Source organism: Protomyctophum bolini (assembly GCF_963924005.1).
Source record: "Protomyctophum bolini genome assembly, chromosome: 17".
Taxonomy (NCBI): domain Eukaryota; kingdom Metazoa; phylum Chordata; class Actinopteri; order Myctophiformes; family Myctophidae; genus Protomyctophum; species Protomyctophum bolini.
This window is the reverse complement of record NC_137878.1, coordinates 10,318,217-10,337,436: the sequence shown is the minus strand read 5'-3', so window position 1 is coordinate 10,337,436 and position 19,220 is coordinate 10,318,217. Positions and strand designations below refer to the sequence as shown.

The 19,220-nt window shown below is 43.4% G+C and overlaps 3 protein-coding genes across 4 annotated transcripts in view; 2 read left to right on the top strand and 1 right to left on the bottom strand.

Moving 5' to 3' along the window:
- Nucleotides 1–403: 403 nt before the first annotated feature.
- LOC308332114 (homeobox-containing protein 1) lies at nucleotides 404–13,295 on the bottom strand. Of its 2 annotated transcripts, XM_080787760.1 has the most exons (10): nucleotides 12,768–13,290; nucleotides 11,792–12,254; nucleotides 11,351–11,436; nucleotides 10,515–10,625; nucleotides 8,496–8,744; nucleotides 8,025–8,181; nucleotides 5,640–5,722; nucleotides 5,157–5,252; nucleotides 4,599–4,711; nucleotides 404–3,388 (listed from the first exon to the last, which is right to left on the bottom strand). In XM_080787760.1, the coding sequence occupies exons 1-10, from the start codon at nucleotides 12,850–12,852 to the stop codon at nucleotides 3,242–3,244; spliced, it is 1,590 nt and encodes a 529-aa protein (XP_080643886.1). In that variant the 5' UTR covers nucleotides 12,853–13,290; the 3' UTR covers nucleotides 404–3,241. The 2 variants fall into 2 exon arrangements, with proteins under 2 accessions (XP_080643886.1, XP_080643887.1); XM_080787761.1 differs by lacking the exon at nucleotides 8,496–8,744 and having other exon boundaries at nucleotides 12,768–13,295.
- tmem54b (transmembrane protein 54b) overlaps nucleotides 12,851–19,220 on the top strand; it is a gene marked incomplete at its 5' end in the record, with an annotated part of 17,849 nt that continues 11,479 nt past the window's right edge. The window contains 2 exons of the mRNA XM_080787075.1: nucleotides 12,851–12,905; nucleotides 14,221–14,358. Of these exons, the coding sequence (XP_080643201.1) occupies nucleotides 12,851–12,905; nucleotides 14,221–14,358 (193 nt within the window). The remainder of the gene's footprint in view (nucleotides 12,906–14,220; nucleotides 14,359–19,220) is intronic.
- On the top strand, nucleotides 15,219–16,218 carry LOC308332420 (gap junction beta-4 protein-like; the record flags this gene model as incomplete). The annotated part of the gene is made up of 2 exons (XM_080788316.1): nucleotides 15,219–15,754; nucleotides 15,933–16,218. The coding sequence occupies 2 exons, from the start codon at nucleotides 15,219–15,221 to the stop codon at nucleotides 16,216–16,218; spliced, it is 822 nt and encodes a 273-aa protein (XP_080644442.1).

Below are 19,220 nucleotides of genomic sequence, written 5' to 3'. Positions count from 1 at the left end.
TGGGCACTAATTAATTTCACATGAGTAACAATATTACCCTCTTGTGGTAGACAGACGGCTCCAACAGTACTGCAGTGCACTGACAGAATCTGGAATTGAAGAAACACGTGGAGTAAATAAATACTAAATAGCAGTATTAACTTTTCTATAGTATCAGAGTTGATATTTTCTAAGTGTAGAATGGTAGAGCCATAAGAGTATGGGTTGTTCTGACCAATTTGGATATTCAATTGGTAAAATGCCAATTGACTGATAGGTTTGTACATTTTTTAGACTTTTATCTGTATCACACAAAAACAATTTTCATTCTACAAGTTCTTTGGGTGTTTGAGGTGCTGAATAATGCATATATCACCGCTAACTGGACAAACAAAAATGTTAATAAATAAATAATAAAATAAAAAACATTTGGAAAATGTCTTTATGCAAAGTATAATACATGATTAGAACATGCTTAAGTATTCAACAATTACGGTCTAATATTTCTACTTCAAAACCATATCCAGTTATCTTGGGACATAAAGAAGTTGAAGGATTTCAAATATCTTATTTTTTTTAAACATTTTGTACACAAAATACTAGTCAATTTTACATCAAGGTGCCCAGATCAGATGTCCCTAGTGCCCCACTATGGCATACAAAGCACCCAATCACGTGCGTTTTGACCTTCTGGCCTTCTTCAGCGTGAACTACCATAACATGCCCATTTGTGATTGTTGCTGCAGCATTAATTAAATAGATTTTAAACTTGTTTAACTTGTTGTTTGTGAGTGCAGCTGGTTCCTTTGTTGTTCTAATTGTGAAGGCCTTTGTTAAGTCCTATGCCTTTTGGAGGATCACTCTACTGGTTCTTCGGCTTAGTTTAGGCCCCTCTAATGCTGCTATACTGTATAAAGCATAATTTTACAGATACAGATATACTTTTAGCGCTATTTAAAAAAAAATGTTTAGCATGGATTGTGTCAATACAACTGATTATACATAATAGAATATACAAGATAGAAAATATAGTTTTAGAAAATAGGTTTTTAACAGTGATTCAATAATCTACCACACCGGTCTCTCTCTAATAACAAAGTCTCTCATAGGCATAGCTAAGACACATTTATCTAAGAGATAACTCCCAATAAATCCAGACGTGTCACAACCATTCAATATACGATTTATTACTGTTATTGTTCTGTTGGTGTCAGATAAAAGCAGATAAGAGTAGAGAGAAGCGTACTAAATCAGAAACAGTGTGCAGCTTTCAGGAGGAAGAGCGGAGGGTTCCTCCTGTCCAAAGCCAGACAACAGTACTGTCTGAAATCAGTACACTACAGCACAGGGCAAACTTCCCTCCCCCCCACCCCCCACCCCACCCCCCCAAACCATCATGGATGCTACATAACACTGTCTGTATGAGAAAACAGTCATGGTGTGAACAGCTACCGTCGGTCTTTGACAAGTTAGCTCATGGTTGTGCACGGGTGTCACACAACTAAGTATATAAATCGAGCGTGACACGTTCATGACACATTAGTACTCTGAGGTAAGCTAGGGTTGGCTAGTGTTGTACTGAGCAAAAATGAACATCTACGTCTATATATGGTGTCGTGACCGTGTCAAATCACTTGACATGACCTGTGGCTGTCGTGATGATCTGCTGTTTCCTATGTGAGCACAGTTTACATCGGTGCTCGCCTCTACCTTGACATAGCTTTGGCATTAGGAGGTAAAACAGGTTGGCGCCCGCTGTGGGCGATTTGAGAAGCAGCTTGGTTCATTTAATGACCATTCGGAGAATGATGACCCCCCATAAGTCCTTGTGGGTCATAAAGTACAGGATATTACGTAATACAGATAGTAAAGCCTAATTTGTTTGTTAAGAGTCGTCACATTTTGACAGTTTAGTTTCTAAATACATATTTTCAGCGATGCGTGTACACATCTACAGTATAGGCCCAAACGCATGACTCAAGTCTCGATTGTTCCCTTCTTTTAATTAGAGTGGAATCCACTTTTGAAGTGCTTTGCAATAATACAAACTTATATGAGCTTAGCTTATTCCAAACGCGAGAAAAGGTGCTTCTAGCGAGTAGGTCAGTACGTTATGATTACTGATAATAATAATAATAATATTTGTTTCAGCATCGTTTTAAAACATTAAAAAAGGAAAATTAAAATCTAACAGTATACTTTACTGTACATAACTAGTCTAGTTTCACTGGCTGGGTGGAAGGTTCAAATGGATAGAAGTACAGTAGATTACAAAAACAAAAAGAACAAAGAAAATACTGTTCAATTGATCCATTGATTATATGGATGATAGTTATAGCTAGCTTAGCTAGTACAAAAAGGTAAGTAATATGTCCTATTTAAGGTACAATAATATGTCCTATTTTGGCTGAACATAGTCAAAGACATTCATTTGAAGAAAACAAAGCTTATGTCACACAAAAAGAATAATAATATAAAAACAAAAACAATCCTTTACTGTTTTGATCCACTGTCTTTGGATTACCTGAGATTCCTTTTCTCCCTCAGGGCTGTACTCGTTTTGATATCAAGACTACAGGTTTGATTGACCGATTGATTTCATCAATCGACTTGATTGAGGTCATAGTCTCGCCACTAGGTGGGGGTCAAAGACACTCAGGCAGGCTGAAGGCATTCCTCATCACAACAAGCTCGAACCAATAACATCACGCTTAATGTCGTCATCATTATCATCATCATCATCATCATTATCATTATCACGCCAAAGAGCAAGTCCCACTCTCCTGTCAACCAAAACACACCTGACCTGCAGGTTCTACACATTGAAGTTCACCACAGTCCACCAAACAAACTGTCCGTCAAACATGTTTAAAAAGGAGGCATGTTGCAAAGAAAAGGAGGAAAGGCTTAGCTTAAAGAGGGAGAGTGATTCCTTTTACACTCCTCTCCCTCTAAGGAATTTAGGCTTCTTAAGACTGTCTTGGAATGCACTATATATATAGAGAGAGAGATAGATATTGCCTTTACTATAAGCAGGATTACTGTTGATACATACAGTGGCCTCCTTACCACTTGGGGCACCGCAGCGAGCATTTAGCACCCTTCTTCCCTTTGGTTGCTGAGTGCCACAGTCCCCAAAGGCCACCAGGGAAGTAGGAGATACTCAGACTCCCCCCCCCTCCCCCCCACACACACACTATTTTCTTTTCTTTTTCTACTTAGGATTCAAATACGTGATTATCCAAGCTCCTCTGGGCTTTGGTCACTCCTCGTCCACAGTCTCCCTTTTTGTTTCATCAGCTTTCTGCTCCAGCACCTGAGGGCTCGGGCTCGGAAGAGGTGCGAGCTCCACGGCAGCCATTAAGGACGGGTCTTGTGGATCCATGTTCTTTTGGGAAGATGTTTCTTCCTGTGGCAAAAGCACATTAGAACTGTAAGTAACCCATTTTCATAGTGGATGAATGTGTGTGTGCGTGCAGGCGCAGTAGGCTATACTGTATAACCCTATGAACCCATGAAATAAGATTTGTTTAAGAGAAATCGCTGGAATTGTTTGTTGCTCTTCTGTTTTTTTTTAATACTGTTTTTATTAGGCGATATAGTGATATAAAATGAAAAAAATACTGACAAGTAACTGTTCCAAATAAAATACATAATAAAAAAGATATATAAATGTGATAAACTAAAAACAGTTAAACAATGACAAATGTGAACAGACAAACTAAACAAAGACAACAGGACAAACACTCTTGCTCTCAAACTTTCCCAACACGTTGTTGTAAATCAACTGAATTACAGACATTTTTCTTTTTAAATGAGAAAAAATTAAATAAAGAAAAAACACTCAGTTCCTTTTTTTCCCCTTTTCTTTCCAATTTTCGATTATGTTATCTATTGTGTAGGAGGGGTTAGCGTGCACCTATTGAAATAGTCAATGAAGGGTTGCCATGTCTGGTAAAATCTATATTCACTCCCTTGTTTGTTGCTCTTAACTGTAGTGTGCAATCCATCTGTAATGTAAATACACATGTGTCAGATCGTTTTTTCCCTACATTGTAATTTAATTTAAATGCCAGAAGGAAAAAAAACTTGTGGTTGAGTAACATATTGTTCGCTTATAGAGCAAAGCATAGCTGCTCTTCACACTGGTCCGCCTGTCATAACAACAGCGATTATGCACGGTGCCTCACCGCAAGAAGGTTCCGGGTTCGATTCCCATTCCCTAGATGGGGTTAGCGAAACGGTGGCTAGGCACGCAAACTTCTGTTTAGAGTTTGTATGTTCTCCCCATGTGGGTATACCCTCACAAAAAACATGCAGTAATCCTGGTCTCTATACTGCCTCCTCCACTCAGCCAGGGCGCCTGATGGAGGGGAAAGGAATAACTGGTTGGAATAACGTGTTCCTTCCTAAATAGCAACAGCGATTATTCAAGTACTAAAATAAATTATAATTCATTTAAATGTACTGCTGATAGATTACTTTGTTATTTCACTGCTAATAACTGTTAGAAATCCCTGTAACATCAAACATTCTCCACAAATGAAGATTAATTAAAAGGTAGTTATAATGACAGTACCGTTTTTTAGTCGAGTGGCTCCTCAGAGTTTATTACTCACTTGCTCAGAGAAGCGGTGATTCTCGACAAACTCCTGTGTCTCTGCCTCCTCCCCGTTTGAGTGGCAGCTTGGACTTGGCACCTCAATCCCGTGGCTTTCCAAAATGGCAGCCTCTGGGCAGCGTTACAAAGGGGAGGGGGTGGTGTGGGATACAGAGACAAATGGGCACAGATGAGCTGTGATGTGAATATCTCAGTTCAACAGGTTGCACAGTTCCAATGTGTGATCATGCTGGGCTCCTTGCTGAAGGCTTGGCATTAAGGGTGGCCATCGTGTTGTGACGCAACCCTTTGTGAGCTTGTAGATCAGCTACTTTTGCTATTTGTCATACGCTGAAGCGTAGGTTACAGGGCTTAACACATTCTGACCTGAGATCATATTCTAAAAATGTCTTCTGAATCCTGACAGTTTTCTGAAAAAGCTATGTTTCTATGTCAGTCGTTCTTCGTAGCGCGCTACGAGCTTGTAGGTCTGCTATTTTTCAATAGCTAAAGCGTAACGTAATGCTAACACCAAAAGGGGTTCCTGCCTAAAATGGCTTAAGTGGTTATAACTCACCTATGTTGGCCCTTCGTTTCATCTCCTTCCGACGGTTGGCAAACCAGTTGTACACCTTCAACGCTGTCACGCGCTCAAACTCTGACAGCTTGCATCCTGGAAGCACACAATTATGAGGCCCTTATTTTACCATTCCATCACCTATCCTAGCTAGATTAAGGTATGAAAAAACAATACATATCCACCAGTGCGCATGTAAAATCTAAGAAGCAAGAGGCATTCCCAAGGTGCCCCCCAAGGAAATTGGCTATGCATTCCATTGTCTTCCATTCAAACATTTTCTTACCAATTTGCAGAGAATTTACACCTTCAATTTATAAAAGCAAACAATACGAACCGAAACGATTTGAGGTGCCTTGCATTCATACTTTTTGCTAGACATTAAGTTAATTGTATTACCGGTACATAAAATCAACAAATGTTTTGTAGAACAGTGAAAACAAGAGTAAGTAGCGAGTAACAGTACGGTGAACAGAATGGTACCTGGTTTCTGGATGACTGAATTGCAGGCGTTGGCAATCTCCTCTCTCTTTGCTTCATCTGGATACTGGTTCTCCATGAAGAAACTGGAAAACACAGACATCCAGCATGATGAACGCTACTATGTCATCATGAGTCGTGTTTATTTTTAATGTCTTTTGGCAATCTTGCTTTCTTTACACAGGGAAAGTGTAAATAGCGAGGCAGCTGCATACAGACAAGGGGAGCCGGGGAAACGGTATGCAAAGTGGTCTGCAGACAGAATTGAACTAAAGTTCTCCTTGATATGAGACTAGATAAGGGTTTCTCAAAGTGTTTCTGTAACGCAAGTCCAGGGGTGCCTCAGAACACTTTGATAATTGACAGACCCGAGTTGCACTGTACTTCACTTGGTGTATTCTTTTTGAGGGGCGCTAGCCCGTCCTATATTCAGCTATAGTGTTGATTTTTTTGTCCTAACACAAACACTAAATGAATGGATAATTTACATCATTATGTGTCTGAGCAAATTGACATGTTACGTCATGATGATGTACGATGATAAGAGTGGCCCTCACTTCACACAGGTGTGATTTTTTTAGTCTATGTCAAATGTTTCCTCTCTGAATAGGGCGGTGCAGTGTCCTGTGTCAAGTCGGACACAAGTCGACAGGCAGACATACAGATAGAGATCTCCATATATGGGCACAAAAGGGACACAGACGATTGAAACGGGTGCTATGACAACAGGTAGACTATGACAACTGGTATTGCATACAATGTTCCCAACTTGCATCGTTCCCAAGTAGGCTGGTGGCCGACGGCCGACAGGTCCAGTAAATTAAAATTGCTATAATCGTCTGAATTTATACTTGACTGTTCTAGCTGTTCTATTTGCTCAATAGCATCGATGCTCATCCCCACAATATCTAGTCTACAATGTGTAGTCTAAAATATTGTCGTAATACGTCAATCTCCCATCGACCGACGGCTCTCCGATTTACTGCAAGGCAGCTTCAGACTGAACGCAGGCGGACATCAGTCCCCGAAATGTTACACCTCATCAATTTAAGAGTCCTTGTACCGTTGTCAGTGGTAGAGGTAGGACACAGCATGTATCCTATGAAAGAGCAGTGACATGAGAGGGCTGTGTTCATAATCCATAATCCAATCTGCACGACAGCGAGGGGGCATATTCATGAGCACATTACGTGGATAACATTCTGTACTTTTGTCAGTGCACAGAGTGCACATGGACATCTCTTCCTATATAGGCCCACTCTTTATAGTACAGTTACAGTATCCAGCTAATAGGGAGGAAAGAAATGGCCATGAGAGGATTACTGACTCCTGCCCCTCCTGGGTTTCATCCTGCTCTCGCAGTTTGGACTCCATGGGTTTTTTTTTATCTCTGCCATGGCTGAAAATGAATAATTATACTCACTTTACAAAATGCGCATGGATCAATTTCTCCTAACCCCTTATTCCTCAGCTTTGCCCTCCACGGTTTCCCACTTGCCCTATCCCGCCCATTCTGCCCTACACGCATGGCCGCACACACACACACACACACACACACACACACACACACACACACACACACACACACACACACACACACGCTCTCTCTCTCTCTTTCTCCCTCAAGCTCTCCCCTCATCTTAACCTCCGCGTTCGTCCTTCAGTCTTAACTAGCTCATAAAGATCAGCACTGCAGTAGAATTGTGTAATCTGGGAGCAGCGCTGGGTGAGTGTGGTCTGCGTGCCAGTGTGGTCCTATTACTGAGAGTGCCCCGACTGCACCCTATACTTACAGCAACCACATAATACAGAAATCAATGACACATGAATGGTTAGGTGCTGTGGAGGGGGGGAAAAAATGCCTTTTCTTCTCTCCCGACATCCTCTGTGCCATGGGTATAATCGCAGTGTTCGGGACGAAAATGTTATCATTAGAGGTGCAATAAGCTATTTGAAACTGGGACGGCCGACCTTTAAGGAGGACCTGTCATCCTCTGTGAACGTGCAGAGTGATAGCCTACTTTAAATCTAGGAGCAAATGCCCCAGGCCACGTTGAAGTTCTCTCCATCATCCAAAGCACCTCTGGAGATGGTCAAAGAAGCACTTGGCCACATTCAAAAAAGAAAAGAAGAAGCAGAAAGCAATGTGGTGCAAATGTGAAGGGGCAAAAAAAATGTTTTTCCAACTAGAAAATCATGCGCCCCGGCTGGCCAGGGGGAGGTAGTTTAGAGACCAGGATTACTGCATGTTTTTTGTGAGGGTACCTACCCTATAGGGGACACGGGGAGAAACATGCAAACTCCACACAGAAAGGTAAATGTTTCTGATCATCAAATATCACAACCTTTGTCATTGTAATTGTTTTAGTGCCAATAAAGTTGTCTCACCTCTCCATGATTGACTGGCACTCCTTCCTCCAGGTGAACCTGCTACCTCTGCGCAGCCGCAGAGGCCCGCCCACTATCCCAGCCCTTTCCCCCGCCATGATCCCTGACCTCCAGTCAGGCTCCTCCTTTACCAGCGATCGCATCGACAGAGTGGCACCTGTTAAGAGGTAGAGAGAGAGTTTATTCGTCTAAAGTTGTTGTGCACAAACAAAACAATGACCAAATTTGAGTGATTTTAACAAATGTCAGGGGAACTGACACTGTCTGTCTGACTCAATAGTATAGAATGGCTTCCTTTTTGTTTCAGATCTCATGCTGAGGGGAAGCCACCTAAAACTATTGGAGATACATCCATGACATACAAAGGAGTGACTAAGTGACTTGACTACATATTAGAAACTGTATTCCGAGGCTGGCTGCTGAGACCCCCGTCCCTGTCCCCATCGTCAAGAGGGGGCTAGGCGTGGTTACCTGGCTGTGACTGGGCGGCTGCAGCGGCCGCAGTGTACCATGGCAGCAGGTGCATCAGCAGCTCTCGCTGCCTGCCCCAGGATGGGTTGGGGTTCAGGTTGGTGTTGGGGTTCAGGTTGGTGTTTGGGTTGGGGAGGATGTTGGTGAGGCTGGCACTTGACCCAGCGCCCGTCCCGTCTCTGTCTCTGTCCCCTCCCCTGGCCCTGGGCATGGAACCTAGGGCGTGCTGGCTTTCACTCCATCTCAGCCCTTCAGTTAGGACAGAACCACTGGTCAGGCCATAGCCATAGATTGATTGATTTATAGACAAAATGTGACTGGCTGCTGATTTCAATGGTGCCATTTTTGGCCCTACACAAACTATGCCTGTCAAATTCTATTCACAATCAGTTCAGATTCAAACCTGTGTTTGCTTAAAAATGCAATCCAGTCGTTCGGTCCAAGATATGCCACAAGACTCAATTTGACTGATAACAGTACAGATACCGTAATTGGTGAAATAATGTGCCCACCTTATTGGAAACATTGCACAGAGGATGTGTTATTGTTAGTATCATAATTGTTAACCCATTCTGAACGGGCACCCATTTTGGTGTTAGCATCATGTTATGCTTTATCTATTGAAAAATAGCAGATCTACAAGCTCATAGCGCGCCACCGAGTGGCGCGCTATGAGCTTGTAGGTCTGCTATTTTTGAAAAATCGAAGAACGACTGACATTTTTTTAGAATCTGATCTCAGGTCAGAATGGGTTAATCAGAACCAGTGTGTGTCCAGTGGAAACCTCGTATGAATCTGATCTCAGGTCAGAATGGGTTAATAGCCTGTTTGTTAGCCGTGTAGGAATGAAAACCAGCACCGGTTCAGGTCTGAGAACACTACAGTATAGCTATAGCAAAGCCGGGATTGGTTTGGAAATGGAAAATGGAGGGATGTGGTAGGAGGCAGCATTTGTAACCACTTTAAACCTGGTGTCCCTATTTTGACTATGCAAAATGTGTGGTGAAAATAGCTGATCTACAAGCTTACAATTTGGCGCGCTGCCTGAGACACGTTGCGGGCTAGCCCCGCGTGGCCAGACACGAATCTGCTGGTGCAAAGAAAAAAAAGCCTTCGGCAGTGATATAGTCTGGCCACACTAGGCTAGTTGTGAGCTTGTCGATCAGCTATTTTTGCCATGCGACACCATCATACAGAGAAGTATAAATTGAGCTTGATTATTAGACATTATATAATGTCAACATCTTTTCTCGGACGTGACTTGATTTGACGTGAATGTTTAAAACATGTAACTTTCGTCATATCAGCAGAAATATGGTTAGTTGCGACTTGCAAGTTAATACTGGCTAATGCAGAAATTGTGCAAATGCCACATCCCTGCATCCTCCTAGGACACCGAGAGGTCGACGCCAATCCAAGCTGTTACTCTACCCTGTTCAGACAAACCACATTCACCCACTAAAGTTTCATCTCCAACCAGATGACTTAACATTATTGATTACCATCTCACGTGTCAGGATTACTTCTATCCTTTCCTCCGATTCTTTATTTTGTATTTTTTTTATAGATCTTGTCCCTTGTCCTTCCTTGAACTTATGGCTCTCAAAGACCAGGGTGGCAGGGGTGGCGGGGAGGGTGGGGGTTGGGTTTACCATGCAAAACACGTTGACAGGCAAAGGATAGAGGGGACGGGCAGAGGAGAGGCTTGACATGCAGGTGTCAATACCAAGCAAAAAATGCACCTGCAGCTTTCTTGCAGCCTTACTACCTACAAACATACAATCTGTACTAGAGTTTTCGTATGTGAAAACCCTTTCAGTTCCTACTACTGTATAACACTGTTATAACACTTGTGTACCTGGTGTTCTAGTTTCTTTGAGGCACTAAATAGTTTTATTTTATTTTATTGCACTCTATCTACTTACACTGTTAAATGCCCAAATAGGTATTTTAATGTCGCCTAAACCCATTCCTCCATCCATACGACCCAACTCTATGTAGCTCTGCCATGCTGCTCACCTGGGTTGTTCCTCTCCAGCAGGTACCAGCGGTAGAAAGCCCTGCGTTTAGAGTCGCTCATCTCGAGGCCCTGCTGTAGCAGCCACTGGGATATGTAACTCTGACTGATGCCTGGGACGCGAGACAGGGGGGGAATGGACCGTTTTGACATATGCCACTGATGTACGTCCCATTTGACTTAGAAGTGCAATACATTTTCCCGCCCCAGCGTAAAGGAGCCAACTTTCTGTCACCATGTATTCTGTCTGTGATCACTTATTTGTGTTTCGATATATAGCGTGAAACACGCTGCAGATGTTGTTGGCACTGACTGACGCCTGTTGCCAGACGGCTGCACAACCATAATAAGGGATTTGATCGATAATGCCAACAGCCCACAGGAATTACCATTAACCTCGGCTAGCCAGTAAGTATTTTGTTACCCTCAATCAAATCATTTTTTTTAAGAGTTGGGCAGTCGTCTGACAATAGAAACGAAAACATATGTTAAATGACAACATCTGTATAGCGTTATCCTCTACGGAAACACAATAGAAGTGATTTAAGACAGAATGGGAGGCGACAAGACAGTTGGCCATTATAGCCTTGAATGGGGACGAATAATGTATACGTTACTAAGTCAAAGCAGAAGTATATGCTGTATCTGCATGTGAAAAGGGTCCATTGTAGAGACAAAGACAAGCTATTTATTGCAACACTTACTTTCATGACTTTATTTTAATTAGTTGTACTCATCAACCCTCAGCCATTGTACCTGTATCCTTGAACCAAGCCAAGTGGGTTGTAATAATAATTTGAAAACTGTTTTACTACAGCAGAGGCAATAAAGAGAGTACCTGTTACTTGGCCAACGATGGCCTGAGAGATCCTGCGGTTGTTGAGGAACGTTTTGATCTCTTCTTTCACAAGGTTGCTGTCTCTCCTGTGACAACAACAAAAGAAAAGAAAAACAACAACAACCATGCAGAGTGTTAAGGCCACGGCGTCACACCACGGTTAAAGCAACATCCATTGTTCTGTCAAACAGTATTCAGTGATGGCCACCATCAGTCAGTGATCTTGTTTCGGGTATCCCTGCACACCTGACCCGAATTAGTGCTACTAAATATTCTGTTCTCTGGGGACCATTCACTTGTCATTATCTGATGTTATAATAGTCTCCCGTCCTCTTCACTATTCTCCATTTTCAACCTGTCCTCATGTAGCCCCGTTTGAATTTACTTCTCTCTGAGCTTCAAATAAATCCCACATGTGTTCCACACGTGTGCCGCTCTCACCTCATGTATTCCTCCACCTTCTCCTCGAGGTCCCACTCCTCCTCGCCCATCATGTCGTAGCTGAATGACCTCTGAACCGCCACGCCGGGCGGGTAGAGGGGCGGGGGCGAGGCCTCGTAGCTGTTGCTAGGAGACAGCGCGGGGCCGTCCAGGCCGGAGGTCTGTGTGGTGGCGGAGGCCAGGGAGAGCGAGGAAGAGGAGGACGAGGAAGACGAGGGGGCACCGGGGGCCGGCGCCGGGGCGGCCGGGGGGGTCGAGGCGTCGTTGGACGGGGCGGCGGTGGCGGCGGCGTGGGGTTCACAGTATGACGGGCGGTTGTCCGGGTCGAGCCTCTCCAGGGACTCCAAGGCGTGGATGATCTGGGGTTTGGTCATGCCCGACAGACGCAGGCGCTGGAGGAGGTCTATCTGTTCTATGGTGTAGCGGGGCTCCACCTCGCAGCACTCCATCCTGGCATCTGATTCTGGACGGTCGGTCACATATGGAGGAACAGGAGGTGGTACATCAAATGCTGCCAGATTTCGGAAACAAACTTTATCGAGTACAGCAGTTGCTGTTAATATAAAGGTCACTCATTGTTCATTCGCATAAAAAACCGCAACTAAAAGCAATGTTACAAGAAGCCATTTACAAAATTGAACTTAGCCATTATCAGGTACAGGAAAAAAATAAAACTGACTGCATTCTCCTCTGAAGTACCTCTGGGTCATTCAAAAACTTTGGCACAAATTCTACCGCTTGGCACAGACAGTAGAGACTTGCTCCATTTATCCTTGCTTGCTCCATTTATCCAGGGCTATAACTAACGCATGATGGTCACTGATCCATAAAGGCACACAGGCCCTGGTGGTCAGCCTACATTAACACGTTATTACCTATTATCTGCAGAAAGAAACCATGCGGCTACTCTAAACATCAACAACCAGCTGAAAGTTGGCTCGAAACAAAATGTTCCCGATCCCCCCGCCGTTGTTACCTGATGGTAGAGGGGGTGACACTGACAGGCGCCCCGTGGGGAGTGGTTCAGTGCGTGGGGTCGCAGTGAGACACCACTGTCGCATGGCTCGGCGGTGCTCCGCTCAGCTGGCACCACTGACTGCTGAGGGCGAGATGGGTACGCGAGTAGACGCGCTGCAGTGCGTTGCGGTTTAAACGCGGCTCGTTTAGCTTTCCTCAACAAGCTGCACTTATCTGGGCTAGGCTACGTGGCTAAAGCTAACTGATAGTTACACTTATTTCCTGGATCGCTGCAATAATCCGCCCGACACCACCAGACCCGCTTGTCCTTGAGCTGTAAACGTCGTATCTGGTCACTTGATCGACATTGTCACGAGGCTGGTAGTTGTGGTTTGGTGGAGGTAGAGGAAGAATCCGCGGTCCGGGTGCTAATTAGCTGGCTGGCTAACTTAACTAGCTGGTGGTGGCGCTGTCCCGCAGCAGCAGCGCCCCCCTGTCTGTGTGTGTGTGTGTATACTATGGAGGGACAGGCTGCAGGCTCCAGGCAGGCTGCAGCCCGGGCAGGATGGGGAGTGCAGCAGGCGATGCGATTGGTTCGCCGCCCTAAAAAAAAAGTGCTGGTCCCGCGGACGGTGGATGTAAACGTCCCAGACCCAGTCGATGGCTGGCCCACCCACCTAGTAGACTGAGCAGAGTGTAGAGCAGCACCTCCGTGTGCTGTTTCCCAACTAGCAGAGGCAGCGGGTGAACTGAACTCCGCAGGGTCACTTTCACTTTGTCCAGTGTGGTCCAGATGATGAGCCAGGCAGTGATGGATGGTGGTGGTGAGTGGTGAGTGAACTGAAGAGAAAGACCCCTGACCTGACTGACACAGTGAGGAAGGTTTTGTGAATGGGAGCCTTTGGAGGGTAACATGCAATGTGACACCGACACAGCTCTGTTCAGTGTTTATACACATCTCTTTATTCCCGTTTATTGACGTAATTTCCATTTACTTTCCTTGATTTACGTTTATTTTGTTTCGCGTTTGCACTTGCCAATGTAAACACATCACACATCATGCCAATAAAGCCTCTTTATCTAAATCTAAATCATTTAATCCTCCTGAAAGTGTTTTATACTCCCTTTCAAGTTTTGTCATGTCACTGCAGTAACCTCTATAGCTTATGCTAATGTATTATAATGTAATGAGTAATGACAGGATGTGTGTGTGTGTGTGTGTGTGTGTGTGTGTGTGTGTGTGTGGATAGACCGATATTGATCCCGCAGGGAAATTCAGTCGCCTGTGTGTGTGTGTGACGTGTGTGTGTGTGTGTGTGTGTGTGTGTGTGTGTGTGTGTGCGTGTGCGTGTGTGTGCAGACGCAGGTGTGGACTGCAGGTACCTGCACATACGCACGCACACACAGACAGCTCCCTGAATTGGTTTTATGCCCCAGCTGTGTATGTGAAATAGTCTCTCTTTCTCTCTCAGGAGACGGGATGGGACCAGCGCTGGGTCAAGTGCCAGCCTCACCAACATCCTCCCTAACCCAAACTCCAACCTCTACTCCAACACGGAGTACAGGTTGCTGCCATGGTACACTGCGGCCAACCAATCACAGCCAGCCAGGTAACCACACCTAGTCAGTGTAACATTGCAATCAGACCATCCGGTAGTAAACATTACAAAAAACATTACACGCACGCGCGCGCACACACACACACACACACACACACACACACACACACACACACACACACACACACACACACACACACACACACACACACACACACACACACACACACACAGAGAGAGAGCTGTGAATATAACTCAAAATAACTAGCAACAATTTGTGTACTTTATTAAAGGTTAATAACTAGCAACAATTTGTGTACTTTATTAAAGGTTTGTATGTACAATATTTCCAAGTGGAGCAGACAGTGGAATAGACAGATGATTGACAGTCTTGACTTTGGTTGTATTCCATTGGACGTCCTTTTTGTGTCACAAATAGCTCCCAGATCTTGCAGCTGTGTTTGCTGTGGCCACATCACCCTTATATATGGAAGTTTTTTGTTATTAGTCATGTTTTTGAAATAGTTTTTGTCATGTTCTCGAAATATTTTGTGAGTGTTTGTATTTGTTATCAGTGGGAATTATGTGTCTCTTATGACTTGGTACAGTTGGCAGGTATAGTCTCTCTCTCTTTCTCTCTCTCTCTCTCTCTCTCTCTCTCTCTCTCTCTCTGCCACACCACTCCCTTTAAGTTTACTTATCTTTGGTACAGTATGTCTCCCTCCCCTGTGCTTGTGTCAAGAAAGGCAGGAGAACCTAATAAGTACCATATTAAACCACCAGGCACTGAGGGGCATGAGTGTGTGAGCACCCTGTCTGTCTTCGTACTTACTGTAGCACACCTCAGGACATTCAGACGTGCAGTGGAGTTCTCGGGCCCCTTGTCGTCCCGTAGACTCTGAGACGGCAACATGAATTGGGCATTCCTCCAGGGTCTCCTGAGCGGAGTGAACAAATACTCCACCGCGTTCGGACGCATCTGGCTCTCCGTGGTGTTAATATTCAGGCTCATGGTTTTCTTGGTGGCCGCAGAGAAGGTCTGGGGTGATGAGCAGAAAGACTTTGACTGCAACACCCGGCAGCCCGGCTGTCACAACGTGTGCTACGACCATTTCTACCCCATCTCTTACACCCGGCTTTGGGCTCTCCAGCTCATCTTCGTCACCTGCCCCTCTCTCCTTGTCGTGCTGCACGTGGCGTACCGCGAGGAGCGCGAACGGAAACACAGGCTGAAGTACGGTGAAAACTGCACCCCGCTCTATGGCAACACGGGGAAGAAGCGTGGGGGTCTGTGGTGGACCTACTTCCTCAGTCTGCTGTTTAAGATCATTGTGGAGGCCTTGTTCACCTTCCTGTTGTTCTACATTTACGAGGCCATGTTCATCCCACCGATGGTGAAATGCAGCGAAGATCCCTGTCCAAATGTTGTGGACTGCTATATTGCCAGGTAAGCGTAAATAAAGGCCTAACATTCCTAATGAATTCAACCCTGGATTTACTATCATATTACTACTCAAGTTTAAGTTTCAGTCCTACTGGATAACAAATTTGATATGGTTTATTTCCTGATAAACATCTGTGTCATACTATCTCACCGTGTTCTCTGACCTCCATGTGCTCTGCAGGCCCACAGAGAAGAAGATCTTCACTGTCTTCATGGTGTCGACAAGCTTCGTGTGCATCCTGCTTACCCTGTGTGAGGTCTTCTACCTGTTCGGGAAGAGGTGCATGGAGTCTTTCGGCGCGAGAAGACACCACCGCGTGCCACAGAACTCATTTGTCATGCCCATTTTGCCCAAGACAGCTAATAGAGATAATGAGGTTGAACTAGAGAAGATGAAGTTGGCCGACAGCAAGGCAGAAGAAGCCAAAGCGAGTTCTGCCCCGGCCTACAGTCTACCCATCTCCTGAGAGACTTAACATAACGTCATGGGTCATGTTGACTTGAGAGAATAGGACTGAAAGTATATGCACAGAAGCCCATGTCTTTTTAGGAAGAATCTTTGTTGCTGACCTGAAACAGTTTAAACCTGAAAACGAAAATGTTGTTTACAAAGTCAACATCAAGTCTTTTTTTTATTCATACAATTTCAAGACTGTTGTTCAGTAATTTCCTGTTTCACTGATGCTGAGATAAAAATGTGTGTAAAGTCTTTTGTGTGTGCTTTTGATATAATTGGTGTGCACTGTTTATTTTCTAATAAATATCTACAAATATTACATTTTAATCAATCCTTATCATTCTCTATTACTATTCTCAAGTGAGAATGGTAGATAGAATCTTTTCATCAACAATAATGTATTTCTCAACAGAGCTAAATATGAGTAGGCATAAAGTCACGACCATTAGTCCTAAAAGGAAAAGTTATGAAAATTAGATATTTCAAAATCAATACTGCAAAGCACTTTGAGCAACATTCTCTGTATGAAATGCACAATAAAATAAAGGTTATCTGAATTCTTTCCACGAAGCATATTTGCACACACAAGGAGGTTGACTTGGTGAGGTTGGTGCCTTATAAAATTAACAAGGTATTAGAACATTCACCCTAAACGTTATGTACATATTACACCAGAGGGTTATTCGTGGGGCAGGAACGGCAGTATGTGTGTGTCATTGTGTGTGTGTGTGTGTGTGTGTGTGTGTGTGTGTGTGTGTGTGTGTGTGTGTGTGTGTGTGTGTGTGTGTGTGTGTGTGTGTTTGGGTGTGCGTGTGTGTGCGTGTGTGCGTTTATGTATACAGTTTATTATTATTTTTATAATTATTAAAATGACAAACATTACTCTGAAATGTCCCATGGTGCATATCCAAGCACTTTTCCATACGGATAATGTCTGAATTTATTAACAGCTCAGTATCTGTGTTTATGATTTTGGGGACTTTTTGTGCCTTTATTGATAGGATAGTAGGTTGACAGGAAATGGGGAGAGAGATGGGGAGTACCAGACAGTGGCCTTCTGGTTAGAGTGACATGCACATGAACAGAAAGTGACATCTTCATATGAAAACACACAAAAGCATAAGAATTTGTTGAACACATCGGGCAAACATTGTGATGCATTGTGAGATTGTATGAAGATTGAATTATATTTAAACATGAGGGGACCTAGTATAGAGCCCTGGGGTCAACTGTAGCTAGCCTATATGGATTTAAGTGGTTATAAAGAATTATATACAGTACACAGGACTAAGAACTTATACACATTATACTGTACATGTTCTGCTATTATTTTGAGAAACAAATCTATGCCATCCAATTACTGAAATGTGAGAAAAGCGATCTATCTTATCAGGTACAAATCTAACAGGTACATAAGATAACTGAATGCAAGGAGGAGTTTATTTGAAATGTATTTGACAAAAAAATAAAATTAACCCAAAGTCAAAATGAATCACAATGTGCCACACCAAATCAGTTTGGGGAAAAAAGGATTGAGCCCATATGGGTCCAGTGATAGAATGGGAGTGGTGATACTGAATCAGAGTTGGAAAAAAAACGAGACCACTCCTAATTTCAAGTAATGACCAGCCGATGGCTATTAACCACATCCTGCATTCCATAGTGATACACCTGATTATGTGATAGGAAGTTAATACTTGATTAACAATTAAACCATTCCCGCAAATGTTGTACAACTGGGCAGTGGCAGTGACTCAAATTATCAAAAAAACATTTGCAATATGTACAGGTATGTTCTATCTATTGTAATATTTGGACTCCATATCTCATTCCCATTCCCAGCACCAATGGTCCCAGAGCTCTTGAACAAACACATGCTAAGGTAGTGGCTTTGCTTTTACCTCACCAATCAAGGGTGGACAAAGGACATAGATTTAAACCTTAGATACCCACTGCAGTCTGCAGGCAGCTGATAGCAGGCTGCTGTTGACAAAGTTTCTTGTCACTCAACAGGGTGATACCTGGTCCTTTAATGTGTCTTTAGTGACACTCATTTAAAGGCCATGATTCACTGTCATTTCTGATGTCAATTCATTGTGACATGGGGGACGATATGGCTGAATGACTTCAGCAAAAAAAAATCTATTTCATAATATCTTTTTAGCTGTTAAGGATATTTTCTGGCTGGATTCCAGATTCCGTTGACCACACCTCCAGAGTATGGCCAGCGGTTTCTTGCTCTGCCTCTGCCCAGTCATTATGAAGAAACAGTTGTACATGAGAAGTTTGTCAAACTAACGTCGTGAATTCACATCAGTTGTAGGTTTATTTGACGGACAAAGGGACGAGATGGGCCCAAAATAAAACCAGTTTGAAAGGTAAATATGCAATTTAAGCCATGATCTGGTTATTGAATTTCTTGAATATCTGTCTTGCTCAGGTTCCAGAGGTCGACGAGACTTGTCATTGAATTTAACAGGCAGAATTATTTGTGGTGGAGGAGAATTTGATAGGCAACATAAATCTAAATGATTGCTCAAATATTAATGGAAGCTTTTTTCATAGCCTCAGTGTTATTTAACATGGTATGGTAAACTACGTAGTGTGATCATAGGAGACAACGCATCAACGATTTTGTCTTAGCTACTGTACATTTATAGAACGCTTAAAACATATATTTACAAATATATAAAACATCAGGTTTGCTTGTTACAGTATTGATTTTGATAATTGCATGTCTCATATGATCACCACAATGTTTGCAACATTGGGTGATTTTGACAAATTCAAATAATCTGCTATTTATGACCTAATACCTAATAATATTACCGATAATGTATAACGACTGTTGGTTTGGACCGTGTCTTTCTGGAGATTTTATGGATTTACTTTTAACTATATATTTTAAAATGTAACATGTAATTCCGACGGAGCATTAGTCCGACCGCATGTCAGACATACGCTGCTCCCGTGCTTGCGGTTATGGTTAGGTTAGGGTCTGAGGTAGGTTGT

Coding starts and splice junctions, on each gene's coding strand:
- LOC308332114 (XM_080787760.1), bottom strand. CDS start 12,852: ATGCGACAGTGGTGTCTCACTGCGACCCCACGCACTGAACCACTCCCC. Junction 8,745..10,514: donor GCTGGAGAGGAACAACCCAG/GTGAGCAGCATG, acceptor TCCTAACTGAAG/GGCTGAGATGGAGTGAAAGC. Junction 8,182..8,495: donor AGCCGCCCAGTCACAGCCAG/GTAACCACGCCT, acceptor ACCTCTTAACAG/GTGCCACTCTGTCGATGCGA.